At 33.3% G+C, this 17,002-nt stretch overlaps 1 protein-coding gene across 1 annotated transcript; it reads right to left on the bottom strand.

Annotated features, from left to right (window-relative positions):
* On the bottom strand, positions 136–3,380 carry LOC18595976 (auxin-responsive protein IAA27). The gene is made up of 5 exons (XM_007024167.2): positions 2,610–3,380; positions 1,914–2,128; positions 946–1,087; positions 526–587; positions 136–289 (listed from the first exon to the last, which is right to left on the bottom strand). The coding sequence occupies exons 1-5, from the start codon at positions 3,170–3,172 to the stop codon at positions 252–254; spliced, it is 1,020 nt and encodes a 339-aa protein (XP_007024229.1). The 5' UTR covers positions 3,173–3,380; the 3' UTR covers positions 136–251.

The raw sequence follows: 17,002 nt of genomic DNA, 5'->3' as shown, positions 1-17,002 counted from the left end.
TTCCGCTAAATACATCAAACTTATCATATCTGAAAACATACATACATACATATATATATATATATATATATATATATATATNTCAAACTTATCATATCTGAAACAATACATACATACATATATATATATATATATATATATATATATATAATTAATTCATTCATTCTTGAGTAAAGTGCTCAACTCATCACCCTTCAAATTCCGGAGTTTTCAAGACTTGTTTGTTTTTGGTCTTCACCATGCTCTTCCTTTTAGGTCTGGTTCTTGCATTTCTCCATGGCCCTTGGAGCTGGAAGCAGGCATATGGACTCACTCAATATCAGGATGACTTCAAATTGATACTCAGGGAAATCAAATATGTGATCAAAATTTAAAGCAAGCCAATTCAATGTTGCCTTTAAATTATAAATAAAATTGGGAAAAAAAAAAAAAAAGAGAGAATACGTTGGTGTTTCTGCTCGAAGATTTTAAAGTTGGAACCATGATTAAGGAAAAGAATGCCATTATTTAATCAGTAAGAGATACCTAGTCCAATTGCCTCCGAACCTTTCATTATCCTTAGTCTCCTACATGAATCCGTGAACATCCTGAGTAACAAAGATGACATGATAAAGGAATCTATCATCATAAAGAAATAATATAGTAAGACAATAACTAAATGTAAGAAATCAGATTGCAGGAATATAAGATCAATTAGGCTGTATTTTAGGAAAAGTGTGATACGTTGCAATGTCAAGTTGCACAATAATGCCAAGCCATTTTTCAAATCAGCATTGATATAACTCTTCATGATCAAATATAGGAAATGACGGCAGATAATTTCAGTCAATTTCTTTCCTGAGTTTGTAAATTACACAATTTAGCGCAAAAACCACATCCCACCAAGAATCATCCAAGATTTTGAAAAGAATATGTAAAGTGCTATCTAGGAGGATAAGCACTTACTCCCACGGAACATCACCGACAAGCATCCAATCACCGTCCTTGTCTTCATATGTCAGGACGTATTCAGATCCATGGAGAAGATCCATCAAGCGACTCTCGGTGAGACCATCTCGCACGGGAAGCCCATGCGAACTGCACTGCCCTGAATCACAGTCATCCATACACCCAAGTCAGCACACACTTGACTACAAAATGACAGTAATGTTCTGGCTGTTACAAAACAAAATCACACTCATGATCTACTAAAGAGTGTTTGGTGGCTGAAGCTATTAAAAACTCACTAAGCTTGCATTGGCAGTGAGAATTTCAGACCAAAACTGTCACCACACAAAGTTCAAAACCTTGCCAACAAGCATATACAAGGAATTTTTTATTCCACAAGGTTTTTTAATTTATGCCTACTTTGCACATGAATCTTGTTATATATGAGCACTATTTTAAATGAAATTAATAATGACAATGAAATATTCTATGCATAATTTATTATGCAATACAGTTTGTTATAGAATTAGGAAATCAAAATATTAAAAAATATTTTGAAGACTTAAGAATTTATATTTGTAAAAAATTTGTATTATGGCAGTTAATTATATGTGATAACTCAATCCAAAATAAAGGAAAAGAGGGCATTTTTATTCTAAAAAGGGTGTTAAAACCCTTATTTAATTTTAGGTAGAGTACACATATCAGATACTAAGATAATCCCTTTTTTTTTTTTAAAAAAAAAAAGATACCTTGTGGCTCAGAACAAGCATGAAAAATCATTTCTTGGAGTTAGGAAAAGAACAAAAATTACGGAACATATTCACACTTAATGCAACCGTAACTCGTTTTATCACAATAAAGATGTAATTTATGGTACTCATGATTAGTCGACCAATTTTGCCTTTCTAAATCAACCTAATGGTGGGCACACAATGCATGCTAAAGTAGAGCTATGTATGCCTGATGGGATTGGGCAATCATACCAATGGTAAAACAGCTGAACATCTTCTCCAAAGCTGATGAGAGTTCCGTATAGTTTTTGTAGGTCTTGAGGTCAACCTTCCTCAGGTACGGTGCTCCATCCATGCTCACCTTTACATAGAGGCAACCAGCAGCATCATCACTGTTCTTCGCCAAATTAGAGGCCATGGTATTCTTCCGGAATGAACGAATTGGTGGCCATCCTACCACCTGTGCCCTGTTACGGAAATCTTGCTCAATAATTGATGCAAAATTATAAACTGAACAGTTGTTATACAAACAAAAGTTGACCAAAGAGGTCGAAATTCCCAACAATTAAAGAAATAAGTATGTGATGGCATAAAAGAAAGAAAGCAAGACATGGGCTAAGATGAACACCGCATTAAAAACTCGAAAACTCTAAGAAAAGCCCCTCTGGTTTCAGAAGAACTTTTCAAATAAACTGCCAAAGAAAGAGTAGACCAATTAAAATACGGAAAATCAGATGCGTGCTTCATATTGCTTCGAAAATTGTTGTACCATCAACAGCACGAACAAGGAAAAAGATATTGCTTACTTGTTGAAAGAGAAAAAAACCACTATAAGCTAACTTGTTTTTCCTTAAAACTTCAAAATAGCAATTTCTTCCCCATTTTCACAAATTTCCTCAGCAATTAAAAAGAAGGTAAAAGAAGCAACAAGTTTGAAGATAAACATACTTTGCAGCAGGAGCACTAGCATGCTCATTTGGAGGAGAAACAAGATTCTTTTTATCTTGAACTGGCTTTGGAGACTGAGGAAGACCACCAACCTCTTTCATGGCAGGTATAGATACCTTTGCTTGCTGGGAATTGTTTTTGCTCTCCAAACAACCTCTAGAAGAGGCCAAGCCAGCACCTTTAGCCAACTCTACATCAGATTTACCATTCATAGGGAAAACCCATTTCCCATTAGACGCATCAATAGCATCTGAGAAACCCCTTTTAGCTCCAGACACCAAGTTCTTCAAAGGGCTTACAGAAAAACCACTATTTTTATCATTACTCTCCAAATCTTTCCCAAAAAGAGAGACTTTTCTCTCAGGAGACTGAGAACCTGGCAAGCCAAGCCTCAGTTCAGTTTCTTTGAGATTAAGAGTAGTATTGTTGGTAGTTTTGTTGGCTTTGTCTTCAATGGAGTGAGTTGAAGAGGAAGAAGAAGAAGAAGAGATCTTCTCAGAGCTTCTTTCCATTGGAGAAGTCTCTGTTAAGCCTATGTAATCATGTTCCAAAGGTGTAGACATCAAAGTCTGAAACTCTAAGAACTTCTTATCTTAAATATATACAATACAACAAGCAAAATAAAGAAGAAGAAGGCTAATGTGAGAAGAGAGAGAAAGAGAGAGAACCAGTCTGGTTAGGCTCTGGGGAGAGCTGGTTTTTGATGAAGCAGAAAAAGAAGCTTCTTCGGCCTTTCTGGATAGCTGCCTTGCTTAATATTATAATTTTTTTCTTTTTATTTGTTTTATTTTTCTCTAAATTTTTCTTTATGTCTGGTGTTGCAAAAAAAGAGAGAAAGAAAACCTTTACTTTACCATAACAAAAGGCGAGATGACTTTAGATTTGTATGAACATCATCCATTTGTAGACATAAAAAAAGGACGAAAGAAAGAAACTTGAATTTATGATATTTATTCTTCTTTGTGAACACTGTAAATTGTAATCAAACTACTACTATTAAAGATATTTGATCAATGTTGTTTAATCACTTTGATTTATTAAAAGGTAGTTGATTGTCAAAATATAACATTGTAATAGGAAAAGATGTAAAATTTTCCTTTTTCACCTGTCAAGCTGTGAAAGAAATTATTTGATCACCACATTAAACAAATCTTTGTTGATTATACCAGAAGTGAATGTGATTCAATCTTTGGGTTTTTGCTGTTTCTTACATCAACTTTGTAGATCAACTCCACCGACAACTCACTGAGCAGTCCGGGCAACCTTTTACCCACTGTTCTCACAATTTTTGTTTTGTGCTTTACTATTTCTTTAACACGTATCCCGCTAACCAACACCGAATCTAACGGTGCATGTTAGCAAAAAGACAGTAAACCCATTTTGAAAATTGTTTTTTTAAAGGAAGAATATAAATGCATATGGGTAGTATATTGAAGGAGGAAAAGTGAAGGAGCAAGAGCCAAGAGGAGCAGAAGGAGCAGCGCAGGCAGGCAGGCGGCAGCACAAAGCGGGGAAAGGGATAGCACGAGAAAGAACAACTGAGCGTGTCAAGAGTTGAAAATGAAGCACCGTGACAAAATAAAATTTTCAGACCTGATGATGATAACTCTTCTTTTGGTGGGAGATGAGATTTTTTTACTAGATTTTATTCTATTCATTTTGCAATGCTGAAGGGGACAACATAAAACCAAAACCCTAACCCTGAACGAAAGCTCTTGAAATTTGAGCATTTTTTGTTTGCAAGTTGTCATGGAACAATCTACATGCAGTCGTTTTGGCATTTCTGCATCCTATAGCTTCATTTCTTCAAATGTGGGTTCCAAAAATATAATATAATATATATTAATAAACCCCTTCAACTTTACCTAATCTCCACCCAAATTCACTTTCTAAAACTTTGGTTAATGCCATAAATTTTGCTTTGAAAATGGATGATGCTAATTTTATTCAAAATCTCAAAATTAACTTCTGATCATTACTTATTTCATATGCCAAGAATTGATGATTAATTGGAAAAAAAAAAAACTGAGTATTAGAAGAAACTAGGATATTATTTTCTTTTTCTCGTCGAAATCTTTTTATGACTTTGCAAGTTGCCCCTTCCCCTTTTTTTTACTGATGGTTTGCAGTCAAATTGTCGGGGTCAATCTTTTTCTTACCACGCCTGTATCTGCTCGAAATAATTGTGTAAATCCCCAAAAACAGTCATCACCTCGCGTGCGCCTCCATCCGACGCTCTACGGAAGCTTCAATACATGAACGGGTAAGATCTTCCCACGTCACCATTTGGGGTAGTTGGGGGACATAACGGCGTTATGGTTGTTGGGGTTGACGGAGGTAAACCGTAATGATTGAGTCATTGACTCTTTGACCGCCGTGGTGAACCAGTTACCTTGACCGTTTACCCTTGGTCGCCTAAAAAAAAGGTGATAGTATATGATTTTTGTTTCTTAATTTGAGCCTTTTCTACACCAAATTTGAAATTTCTACATGGCAGTTGACGTCTTATTTTAACCCTGAGAAAGAGGTTTCGAAGCTTCAATCTTATGCTCAAATCTCGCTATTTTAATTTTATATTTTTTATTTAATTTGCTTATTTATTTTTCATAAAAATATTATTTTATACCTTTTTTTAAAATTATTTCATCCTAAATATAATAATATATATACAAATAATAATTTTATTGTTTGATATATACAACAATTTGTTAAACCTTAAGTCCCTTCTCCCATTTAATGAACCTCTCCACTTTTGTGTCATTAAATAATTAATCAGACACTAATAAAAGTTGTAAGGGTGCATTGGGAAATTGGTCATCGGAAAGTTGAGCTACAAGTGGATCGTAAATTAGTCTTGCAGGCAATTAATTCATCTCACTTTCAGCCACGTGCTAACTGGGATATTATTCAAGCCATTCAACAACTTCTTCAGCTTCAATGGGAAATTAAAAAGCAACATATTTTTAAGGAAGGGAATGTGTAAGCCGATTACATGGCTAATAAAGATTTTGATATAGTTGATTACTATGTGTTTCATTATGTTCCATCACTTGATATTAAAAATTTTCTGATGAACAGAATATTGAGAATATGTTTTTCTCGTTTGGTTAGAATTTAATAAATTTTGATTTTTTAAAAAAAATTTAAGGGTGCAAGTCTTGAATAATTTAGTGACATTTTTTTGTAAATTATTAGACAAACAGGAAGGACAATGAATGAATAATTGAAGATAGAAAAATAAGTATTATCGTGAGAAAGGGGACCATACTAGTGGGACTCCCTGGGTCCTCGGGGAAAGGTGGTATTGTAAGCAAGTAAAACAGAGTGTGTTGAAAGGAATAGAAAGGAAGATTGAAGCAAATTCTGAAATTTCTAGTGGTTTGGCAAGTGTGAAAAATAAGGAAGATAGAGAGGATCGGGAGAAGAGTTTAGAGCGAGCGGGAGAGAGAGTTTATAAATTTTGCCTAAAGAGATTGTTCTTGTACAACTATTGTAACCAATTAAGGGGATGCAATTAGTGAGACATTAAAAGCTTTTTCTAATGAATGTTTTAACTCATTGGTGGTCATCGTAAGTTTCGTGATAATGCAAGTGTGTTTAAAGAAAGGGAAAGCACTTATAATTCATTAAAAAGTTAAGAAATAAAATCTTTTTAATTATTTTTATATACTTCAAAAAAACTAGATTTCACCGATGAAATCCATTATGTCGATAATAATCTATCGGCAATTATCGATGGAACAAGATTTTGAGAAATATCGACAAAAAAAAATCAACGAAATGAAATATGTTGGTATTCCATTGATAATATAATTGCACGCATGAACAAGCACGAAATTTACCGATAGATTTGCCCATCGGTAATATGTTACTGATGGAATTTGCCAACCTTATTATTGACAGATTACCTGATTAGTAATGTGGTAAGACATTGGTAAGTTTACCAACGAACTTATTGAAGGAATTTTCGTCGGTATTTATTTTTTAATTATCGACGAAATATTTCATCGATGATTTAGTCGGTGATAAATCTTAAAATTCATGCACGAGATTTTTCCCCCAATTTATCACTATGTTAATTAGTGACAGGATTCTTCCATCGACAATTAAAATAAAAATCTCAGCATGGGATTTCTCCCCTCATTTCTCCTATTTCTCTTCTCTCATTTCTCCTCTCTATCTCCTTCACTCTCCACTTGATCCTTCCAGTTGACTGTTCACCCCACATGAGCGCGCCATTTGCCAACAACAGACCCACCCACGATGACCAACGACCCACGCCGACCATCGCATAGCCCTCCCACTTTTGAGTCCCCATCCTTACACTTCTCCCACTTCTCCCGACTGCTCCTTTGGCCACCCCTGGCCACCATTGAACCTCTCATCCAGCCGACCTTCATCTTTTCCTTTCTCCCATTCATTGCACTCGTACCTAAGCTAGTAAGGTTTTGGCTTTTAAGGATTGAAAATTTTTTGATTTAACTTACTTGAATTCTACTGTTTGCTTCAAGGTTTTAGGGACAGTGAACTTTTAGTTTTTGTTAATTAATTTAGTTTTAGATTGAATTTAGTTTTAATTAATTTTCTACAAAATCAAGCTACTTAAATATGATTGATTTGTCATAAATTTGGTATTTAGTGAACACTTAGGAGCAAATCCCTGTGAGATACAATTCTAGACTTACTGTCTATAGTACTTGTTCGATACATATACTTATGTGCACTAAACCCATAACAAGTTTTTGGCGTCGTTGCCGGAGATTTATTTTTCCTATTTATTTTGCTAATGTTACAAGTCAATAAATTAGTTTTAATTGAGTTTTTCTTTTTTCTTTTTGTTTTTCAAGTTTAATCTGTTGTTGTAAGAAAAGAGCAAAAAGCTTGGGAATTGTATCTTGTGACCCAGAGATTGATAGAACATTCCGAAGACTTCAATGAGAAAATGAACAAGTTTGTACTTAAACTGTTGCAATGGCTAATCAATAGGGTGAGCAGTAAATCTAAATAACGAGTAGTGGAAAAGAATCGTTGTTTAAGAGATTATGTTCTTCCTTTAGTACAAAGGATTCCCTCAAGCATTAGAAGGCCGACTATTCAAGCAAACAATTTCGAGATTAAGCTAGTCATCATCACCATGATCCAAACTTCAGTCCAATTTAATGGTCTTTCAAATGATCCAAATGCCCATAGTTTGAATTTCTTAAAGATATATGACACCTTTAAACACAATGGAGTCATAAATGATGCAATTCGTTTGAGGCTTTTCCTTTTTTCATTGAGGGAAAAAGTTAAAGTGTGGCTGAATACGCTCCCTACTAGATCCATCACAACATGGGATGACATTGCTTAGAAGGTTCTTGCTAAGTTCTTTCCTTTAGCTAAGATAGCAAAGATGAAGAATGATATCACATCATTCATGTAGCTAAATTCAGAATTATTGTACAAGGCTTGGGAAAGATAAAAAGATCTACTTAAGCATTGCCCTTATCATGGTTTTTCAAAGTGGCTTCAACTACAAACTTTCTACAATGGACTATTGGTCATGTTCAAACCACCATTGATGCTAATGTAGGAGGAGCTCTAATGGAAAAATCAATTGATGAGGCATATGACCTGTTAGAGAAGATGGCATCGAACGACTACTAGTGGCCAGCAAAGTGATTAATGCATAAGAGAGTAGTTGGAATTCATGAAGTGGATGCCATTACAACATTATCAGCACAAGTAGCAACTCTAACTAAGAAACTTGATTCTTTTGGTGCTAACTCAATTCAAAGTCCTTTTGTAGTTTGTGAGTATTGTGGAGATGAGTATGTAAATAATCTGTGTCCAAGCAATACAGAGACAATTCAATTTATGGGGAACTGACAACAGAACAACCTTTATTCCAACACCTACAACCTTAGGTGGAGGAACCATACAACCATCTCTTAGGGCAATAATTAGGGATCATCTTCAGGTTCATGGTCAAACATGCCTTATGGATTCCAACAGTAGGCAAAAGCTCTTATTCTATAAAAGAAACCATCTATGGAGGAATTATTGATGCAGTACATAGCTAAGATCAATTCCATCATACATAGTCAGGCAGCCTCGATAAAGAACCTTGAGACCCAAGTTGGTCAACTTGCCAACTTCTTAAACAACAAAGCTCAATAGACCTTACCTATTGATACAGAGGCAAATCCTAGGAGCGAAGGTCAAGAACAATGCAATGTTATTACTCTTAGGAGTGGAAAAGAGGTTGGAATTAGTAGCAAGTAAACTGAACATCAATATAAGTTAGTTGAGAATGAGACAATGGTTGAGAATGCTAACAAGCCAGTTCAAGTGAAGGATACAAAGGCAAACCCACAACCACCATCTTTTCCTCAACACTTTCAGAAACAAAAGCTTGATCATTAATTCCAAAAGTTCTTAGAAGTATTTAATAAGCTTTACATCAACATTCCTTTTGCTGAAGCTTTGGAAAACATGCAAAGCTATGTGAAGTTTTCAAAAGACATTTTGATTAAGAAGAGGAAATTAGAAGAGTTTGAGATAGTTGCACTTATTGATGAGTGCAATGCTATAATCTAGAATAAGCTTCCACCAAAGTTTTTCTATTCCTTACACTATTGGTAGTTTTAAAATTTCTAAGGCTTTGTGTGATTTAGGCGTCAGTGTAACAATAATGCCTTTGTCTATTATCAAGAAACTTTATTATAAGGAGATTTAACCTACTATAGTTACCTTATAGTTATTAAACAGAATAATCAAGTACCTTGTTGAGATTATAGAGGATGTATTTGTTAAAGTTAGGCGTCTCTACATTCTAGTGGACTTCATTGTGCTTGAGATGGAAGAGGATGTGAAAATTCCTCTAATCTTGGGATGACCATTCTTGGCTATTGCAAGTGCAGTCATTGATGTGAAGGAAGGCAAGATTGCTTTTAAAGTTGGAGAGGAGGCAGTCGAATTTAATAGTTTCATTGCAATTAAACATCTTGCCTTTACAGATAATTGCTATAGAGTGGATTTAGTTGATGCAGGTGAGGGTAAACCTATTTCTCCATCTACAAGTGAGCAATCACCAACTTTTGAGTTAAAACCACCACCTCCACATATCAGAACCAAGCAATCGCATGAAGAGCATCTTCCACCACCTCATAGTTATCTTGATTTTGAGGTTGGACAACAATTAGTAGTTTCTAGTTCACGACTCCATATTTTACCATAGCAACTTCAACCATATTGGTAGAAAACCTTTAAATTGATCCTCCCAAAAACTTTGGATATAATGAGGATGAAGATGAAGATCAGAGGATCTTGCTACACAAGAAAGTATTCTTGACTTTTCTTCTTTACTTTTTAACATTAAGGACAATGTTAATTTTAAGTTTAGGGGAGAATTTTCAATTTTTAAGGTTTGTTTTCTTTATTATGCATTTATGGTTTTAGCTCTTAAGTTTAATTAAGTTATGTATCATTTAATTTGTTGCATGTTTTAAGAACTTGAGCTAGATTTCATTGCACCAATTTCTTTTAATTTACATATCCAATGATGAGAACCTAGTTATATTCTTATTTTGATTCTTATTGTTTAAGTATTATGTAAATTATTATACTAAGCTTCGTGGTTAGGATGAGATTTTTAAATTTGAGCACCATATCTTTTGTTTAGATTCATTGTACGTATTTAAAAAAAGGTTTATGTAAATGTAAATTTTTGAATTATGTGTTAAGTTCTAGAATTTGTTTGATTTCTCTTTTGAGTTGAAATCTTAGGCTGTACTTAGTTCAGGAAATGATTTAAGCCATCTTTGGACCAATTAAGCCTTTTTAGCCTACTTTTACATAATTTATCCTTAGTTTCCGCTTTTAAGTCTAATGTAACCTTTTCTTTATTTTAACACTTAATTATTAGCCCAAACCCTTACATAAAAAAATTTCAATTTTTGCATCCCTCACTCCTAAGTGCATAAGTCAATTTAGGAAATGTAATGAGCTAGATAGTGAGAAAGGTAGTAAAGATGAAAAGTGATTAAAAGATCAAAAGTATGATTGTATTCAGTTTACTACCTTATAAAAAAAATAAGTTTGGAGGTGTGATATTGAGAAAAAAAAAAGAAAAAAGAAAAGAGAAGAAAAAGAAGAAAAAAAATGAAGTGTTGAACAAAAAGAAAATTTTGATGAAAAAAGGGTGTACTTGCTGACAAAAATAAAACTCGAAATATGTTTTAGAATGACTATGTGCTTAGGGTGATTTGAGCTACATAATATTCTATATTCTACCTTAACCCTAGCCATACATTACAAACTTAATAAAGTCCTATTGATCCTTAACTTAGTATTAGTCTACATTAGTGGAGTGAGAGATGAAACGCAAACATATGAAATTTCAATAATAATTTAAATTTTGTATGCATCTAAACTTATCCGAATTGTATAATGTTCTTGGTGAAAAGATTGCACACACACACACAGAAATCCATATGATGATGAGTTTGCATTTGGATTTGAATAATATTTGTGTGTTGCTTAGAGTTGAGATTATGAATTAACTTATAAGGATATTAAAGGTGATTGCTAAGTTGGTGTAATTTATTTCTAATTAAGTTGTTTTCTTCATTTATGTTATTGCATTTTAGTTTATATTTTGCTTAAGGACTAGCACAATCTTAAGTATAAGGGTATGATAGCTCTATTATATAGAGTTATTTTGACACATTTTGAGGACTTAAGTAACTAGATCTTTGAAATTTTAGGTTCGAATTTTAGTATTTTTGGTGTTTTTCTTAGTTAAGTTTGATTCCGTATTGATTAGTTTAATTTAAGTTATTATTAGATAATTTTAAGTTTTTTTGTTCTAAATTACTTTAAGTATAATTATTATTGATTTCTCTCATTACTTTTGTAGGAATTTGATGAGAAAGGCTTATTTGATGAAAAATCTTGTAAGTATGGAGATGACTTCATTTGTACATGCTGCAGTATTTTTAGAATAACTTGAGCTACAGAAGTCCAATTGACATAATTATTAAGCCATTGAAAATATACGAGATAGGACTACAACTTTCATATTTACCACTTCACCCAGTTTGAATCAAATCACGGTGAAAATTATGTTAAAAAAGGCTAGATTGTTGCAGTATTACACAAGGCAACATAAGTCAAGGTCGCGGCGCCAAGATGCTTCAGAGCATCATAGTAACACCAAAGAGCAAAGCGCTGCAGTGCTAGAAGAAAAAGATGCACCATACTTCATCTCAAGGCTACAACATTGATGAAGGAAGGTCGCAATGCCTGAGGAGCCAAGGCCTCGATGCTTGAGAAACCAAGGCCACAACACTAGACATATTTCCAAAAAAAAATTTTGTCATGGGATTTTGGAAATTAAGGATTTTGAAGACTATTTAAGGGGCCTTTTTCATAGGTTTTCAAGAGAGGCTAACAAGCAACTATTCTGGAGAAAAGAAACCCGAAAACAAAGCAAGAAAGTAAAAGAATTTGAGGGAGAATTGAGATCAAAAGCTTTAATTATTAGTTTCTTTCTCTACTTTTGTGTTTCTCTTAATTTCTTTGACTTGGATTTATAACTAATTTTCTTTGGATGATATTTTTATTAGTTATTATGAGCTAAACTATCTTTCTAGGATTGTGATGGATTTCAACATGTAATTTGAATATTTGTTTCTCTTTTATTTACAATGAATGGGTATGGTTTTGTTTATTCAAATCTGCTCATAATGCTTTTAGTTGTCTGGCTAGCAATTGAATGATTTGTTAATCTGAATGAGACTCGACAGAGTCATTGTAGATTAGATTAAGGTTCGAATAGTGTATATTCATGTCACTTAGGTGATTCATTCGAAATTAAGGTAAACATACTCCTCAATGCCATACATAGCCAAATTAGAACACTAGCTTAATATACCTCATTTAATTGATTACTATACATATATAGTGACCCAATTAAATTAGGTACTTGTACAAGCATCTCGATGGATACTTGTGCATAGTTTGGATTTTAGGTTAGCAAAACCACCCATGAATGTAAATAATAAGAGAAATTGGTGTTAAATGAAGTGTTGAATAAACCCATAATCCTAGGTTTTAGTCTATTACCTTTCTTTAGTGAATATTTAGTTTTTGTTAATAAATTTAGTTTTAGATTGAATTTAGTTTTAATTAATTTTCTACAAAATCAAGTTACTTGAATAGGATTGATCTATCATAATTTGATACTTTTGAATAATTAGAAGCAAATCCTTATGGGATACGATTTTAAATTTACTGTCTAAATTACTAGTTCAATATGTATACTTATGAGTACTAAACCCACAACAAATTCTTGCTAGCCATGAGCCTTTTATTTTAGCCGAACAAGTAACTCAATTGTACTACATTCCATATCCATCAAACAAAAGAGATTGACGGATTGGTGGGTAATGTTCAAAACGAAAGCTCAAAGTCGATTTCCCATTATGGACAATGAGCAAAGTGATTGGGAAATGACTGACCTTAACAAAAAGGTGAATCAAGAAGATGAAGCTTCCTTCAATTCACAATTTGATCATAGTTCGGTCAACATTGACAATAATACAATTCTTCTTACTGGTGAATATGAAGAGGTTAATACGATGGAGGATATTGAACATAATGAAGAAGATGATGAAGTTGAAGAAGAATACGATGAGACAAAGGAAGAATCAGACGAACAAGATAAAAACGATACCGATGATTATGAATATGAGAACGAAGAAAATGAGTTACCTTATTCCGATGATGATTGATGGATCTTTTGTTTTTTTTTTAAAAAAAATTATACAAATTTATTATTTCGACTATGACATTTAAATTAATGTTTATATGCATATTCTATTTTTTATAGTTATACTAACAATTGTATATTTTTCTTTTTATTGGACATACATGGTTACGGTGAAGAAGAAGATGAAGGATTGCTTTTGACCCAATAGTAGCAGGCCCTTCGGTTGCTCGACATTTTGTACGGCAACATTCGTCGCCTCCTCTTCTCAGACCATAGACTCCACTTGCAATGATAGATATTATTCTGGTACAAGCAGAGGTACCGATGCAGAGTTCGACTACTCCAGTTGGAAACCCCCACTTCAAACGTTACTATGGCGTTCAACATGTCATAGTTTAAAGGTAGAGGGTTGAGTTTTTGTTTGTCGACTCTGACTTATTCGGACCGACAGATATTTCTACATCCTCTAAGAGATAGGTAAGTTCCTTTACTCCAATTTATGTCATTAATTAAATGTAGTCAATTTAGTTAATTAATTTATACATTTTACTAACAATAAGTTTATTTTGTAATACTTTTAAGGAGACTGATGTTACTCTAACGATTACGCGAATTATCAAGAGCAACTTCAGTGGACCTTGGTCGATATGGAGGTAGGTTCTTCATAAGCACAAGGATAACATGTGGCGAAAATTTGAGGTAACGTAAGGATATAGTATTAGTGTATAACATTGGATAATTTCCCATACTAATATATATTTTTCTTGGATGTAAGAATCTTTTACATGGGTTGCTATAAATGCAATAGACGTCTGGTCTATATGGGAGAAGATTTGTAAGGACTACCTCAAGGACCTATTAGGGGATGAGTGCGACAAGGCCAAGAAGTAAACAAGCGACCCCGATGTCTATCTCGTATTGATGAAGGGTAAGGCGGTATCTTGGCTTATTACTGAGGTATGAGAGAAACTAGTTGATGACGTATGGTCCAGGCCCCGAATGGCAGTTATGCTCTTACAAGGTTAGGTAGAATCGCTTGACTGAAAAGGACAGCAATGTGGCAAAACATATCAATAGTTATTTGCCTTTCACCCTATACCAGAAGTGGCTGCTATGTACTTTTATTTAAACACTACAAAAAATCATTCACTTTAATAATACTATTGTTTATGTTGTTAACCTGTTTTTATGATTACAGGAAAAGGAAAAGCAACACTAGGTCATGTTCTCCAACTTCTTCGAATGCACTCACAAGCGATAGAAGGGTATTGGACAATTTGTGGACAACAAGTCCAAAAATGTCTATGTAAGTAATATGTGTTTATATATGTGTATATATATACACATACATGTATATATATATATATATACACACACACATGTATATATTCGACATATATGTTGCTGACCGATTCAATAACTTAATAATTTTTAATTGCATTTCTATTTATAGGAATCATACACTTCGACAACATCGCAAAAGTATGATGACAAGCTATCGACCCAATTGGAGTTTGATCTAAAGGCATGGACCGAGGCCATTGGAGGGCGCACCAACACTAGGACCCACGTTTATGGATTTGGCACCAAAGTCCTTGCTTAGAGACTTCTAACTGTATCGGTGACGTTTGGGTCTGCTTATGGCCTTACCGTTACACCACCTCCTTTGCCTCTTGTGCTTGAGCCTGAGGGTTATAAGGAATTGGTTATCGACGTCAAGGACTTGAAAACGTCTTTTAATAGATTTAGTGACTTGTTGATTCAGGTAATTAGATCGAAGAGATTGTCAAACACCTCTGGGCCTTTCTCATCACAGTAGTCGGAGTCGTATCCTCCATTATAGTAGCAACAGCAGCCACCCCCACCCCCTTAGTAAGATTTGCACTTTTATTAGATGTTTATGTTTGAATTTTTATCAAATGTTTACATTCGGATGTTTACATTTGAATTACATTTTCATTTTTTTCTATATATATGCATTTTTGTGTTTGCTATATGTTTACTTTATCAATAATAACATCACATAATGATTTTATTACGAACATGACAAAATTTGAACCAAAAAAAAAAGTTCTACAAGTATTACAGACGGATTTCATCATTTAGTGGTGAATTTCATCATTTACTGATAGAATCACCGATGAAATTCATCCTTTGCCGATGAAATTTATATAAAATATTGACAAAATATCGATCGAATTATTGCCATTGATGACAGATAATGCTTGTAAGCTTCCAAACAAAATTTGTTGGCTATTTGTTGACAATTTTGTTGGTATTTTCAAACAGAATTGCCGAGCAAATAGTTCCGTCAGTAACCATCGACGGAATTTCTGACGAGTCTAAATTTGTCGATATTTTTACCAACGAAATTCTGAGAGGTCTAAATTCGTTAGTATTTTTACCAACGGAATTTATCGATTAATTTTTCTCCTTACTGATGACATTCCAACGGATGGGTCCGTGTCTTTGTCAACAAAATTCTTGATGAAAATTTCAGTCGATAAGTTATCGATGAAATATTCTGTTACTGATAAATTTACCTTTTTCGACAACAGCATTTTCAACTGACAACCGACGAAACTTTTCATTGATATTTTTATTGATAATTCCTCTTATTGACAAAAATTTCCATTAATAAGATCTTACTTTTTTGTAGTGATATTTAAACTATTACTTCAAATTCTTCGAGACTTCTCAAAAGTATAATTAACTTAAAATTCCCATCACTTATCTCAAAATTACTTTCATCATCTCCTTAAAATGAAGTAAGTTTGTCACTCATTCTAAGTTACACTGGGCTACTTCACGTGGTAACACAAGTTGACTTTTTTTTGAATTATTTTGTCTATTGTACGCAATGACGTAATGTAAGGCAATTTTAAAGAGATATCACCATAGCAGTCAAATGAAATTTTTACAATTAAAAAAAGCACTCATCTGTAACACCAAATGCGGTAAACAATTTTCTTTGTTTTTAAATAGTAATTACCAATAAATTTCTTCTTTTTATTCTGTCTGCTGCTTATTGATCTGTCCACTTCAATAAAAAATTCCATAAGGATTCATACTCAAAAAGTGTTGTCTAATTATCAAATTTAATATTATTTTAATAACACAAATAATTTTATTTTTGCAGAGAATTAGAGTTACATCATGGTCATTTGAACCTTTTTACATTCTTTTACAATCAATGTAGCCTTTCTACTTAGTTATCCAAATAAAACAATGTAGCCCTTTTTCTTGTATTTATACTATATTTTATGATATTGTTTCCAACCTTAAAAGCGTATGTCTGAAATTCAAAATTTATTAGAATAAATGGAAAAAGTAAATTAATTAATAAATGTGAAAACCCCTTTCTCAAAGCTTTTTTTTTAGTTCTTTCTCCAACTTTCAACTTCTGAAGCCCCATAAAATGCATTTTTTTCCATTAAAATGTTTGGGCCAAAAGTGAGCAGACAATAGGTAATAATTGGGTGTATTTTGAATGGAAGGCTGAGTTTATCGCATCACTTTGTAAAGCCACCCCCACTAGAGAGCTGCCACCTGGTAGGTGTAATCAAGAATGCTGAATATATATATATATATATATATATATATATATATATATATATATTATTATTATTATTATTTATTT

This window comes from Theobroma cacao, chromosome 6 (assembly GCF_000208745.1).
Source record: "Theobroma cacao cultivar B97-61/B2 chromosome 6, Criollo_cocoa_genome_V2, whole genome shotgun sequence".
In the NCBI taxonomy this organism is placed as follows: Eukaryota; Viridiplantae; Streptophyta; class Magnoliopsida; order Malvales; family Malvaceae; genus Theobroma; species Theobroma cacao.
Note: the sequence above shows the minus strand (reverse complement) of the source record. Positions and strands in the feature narration are given on the sequence as shown.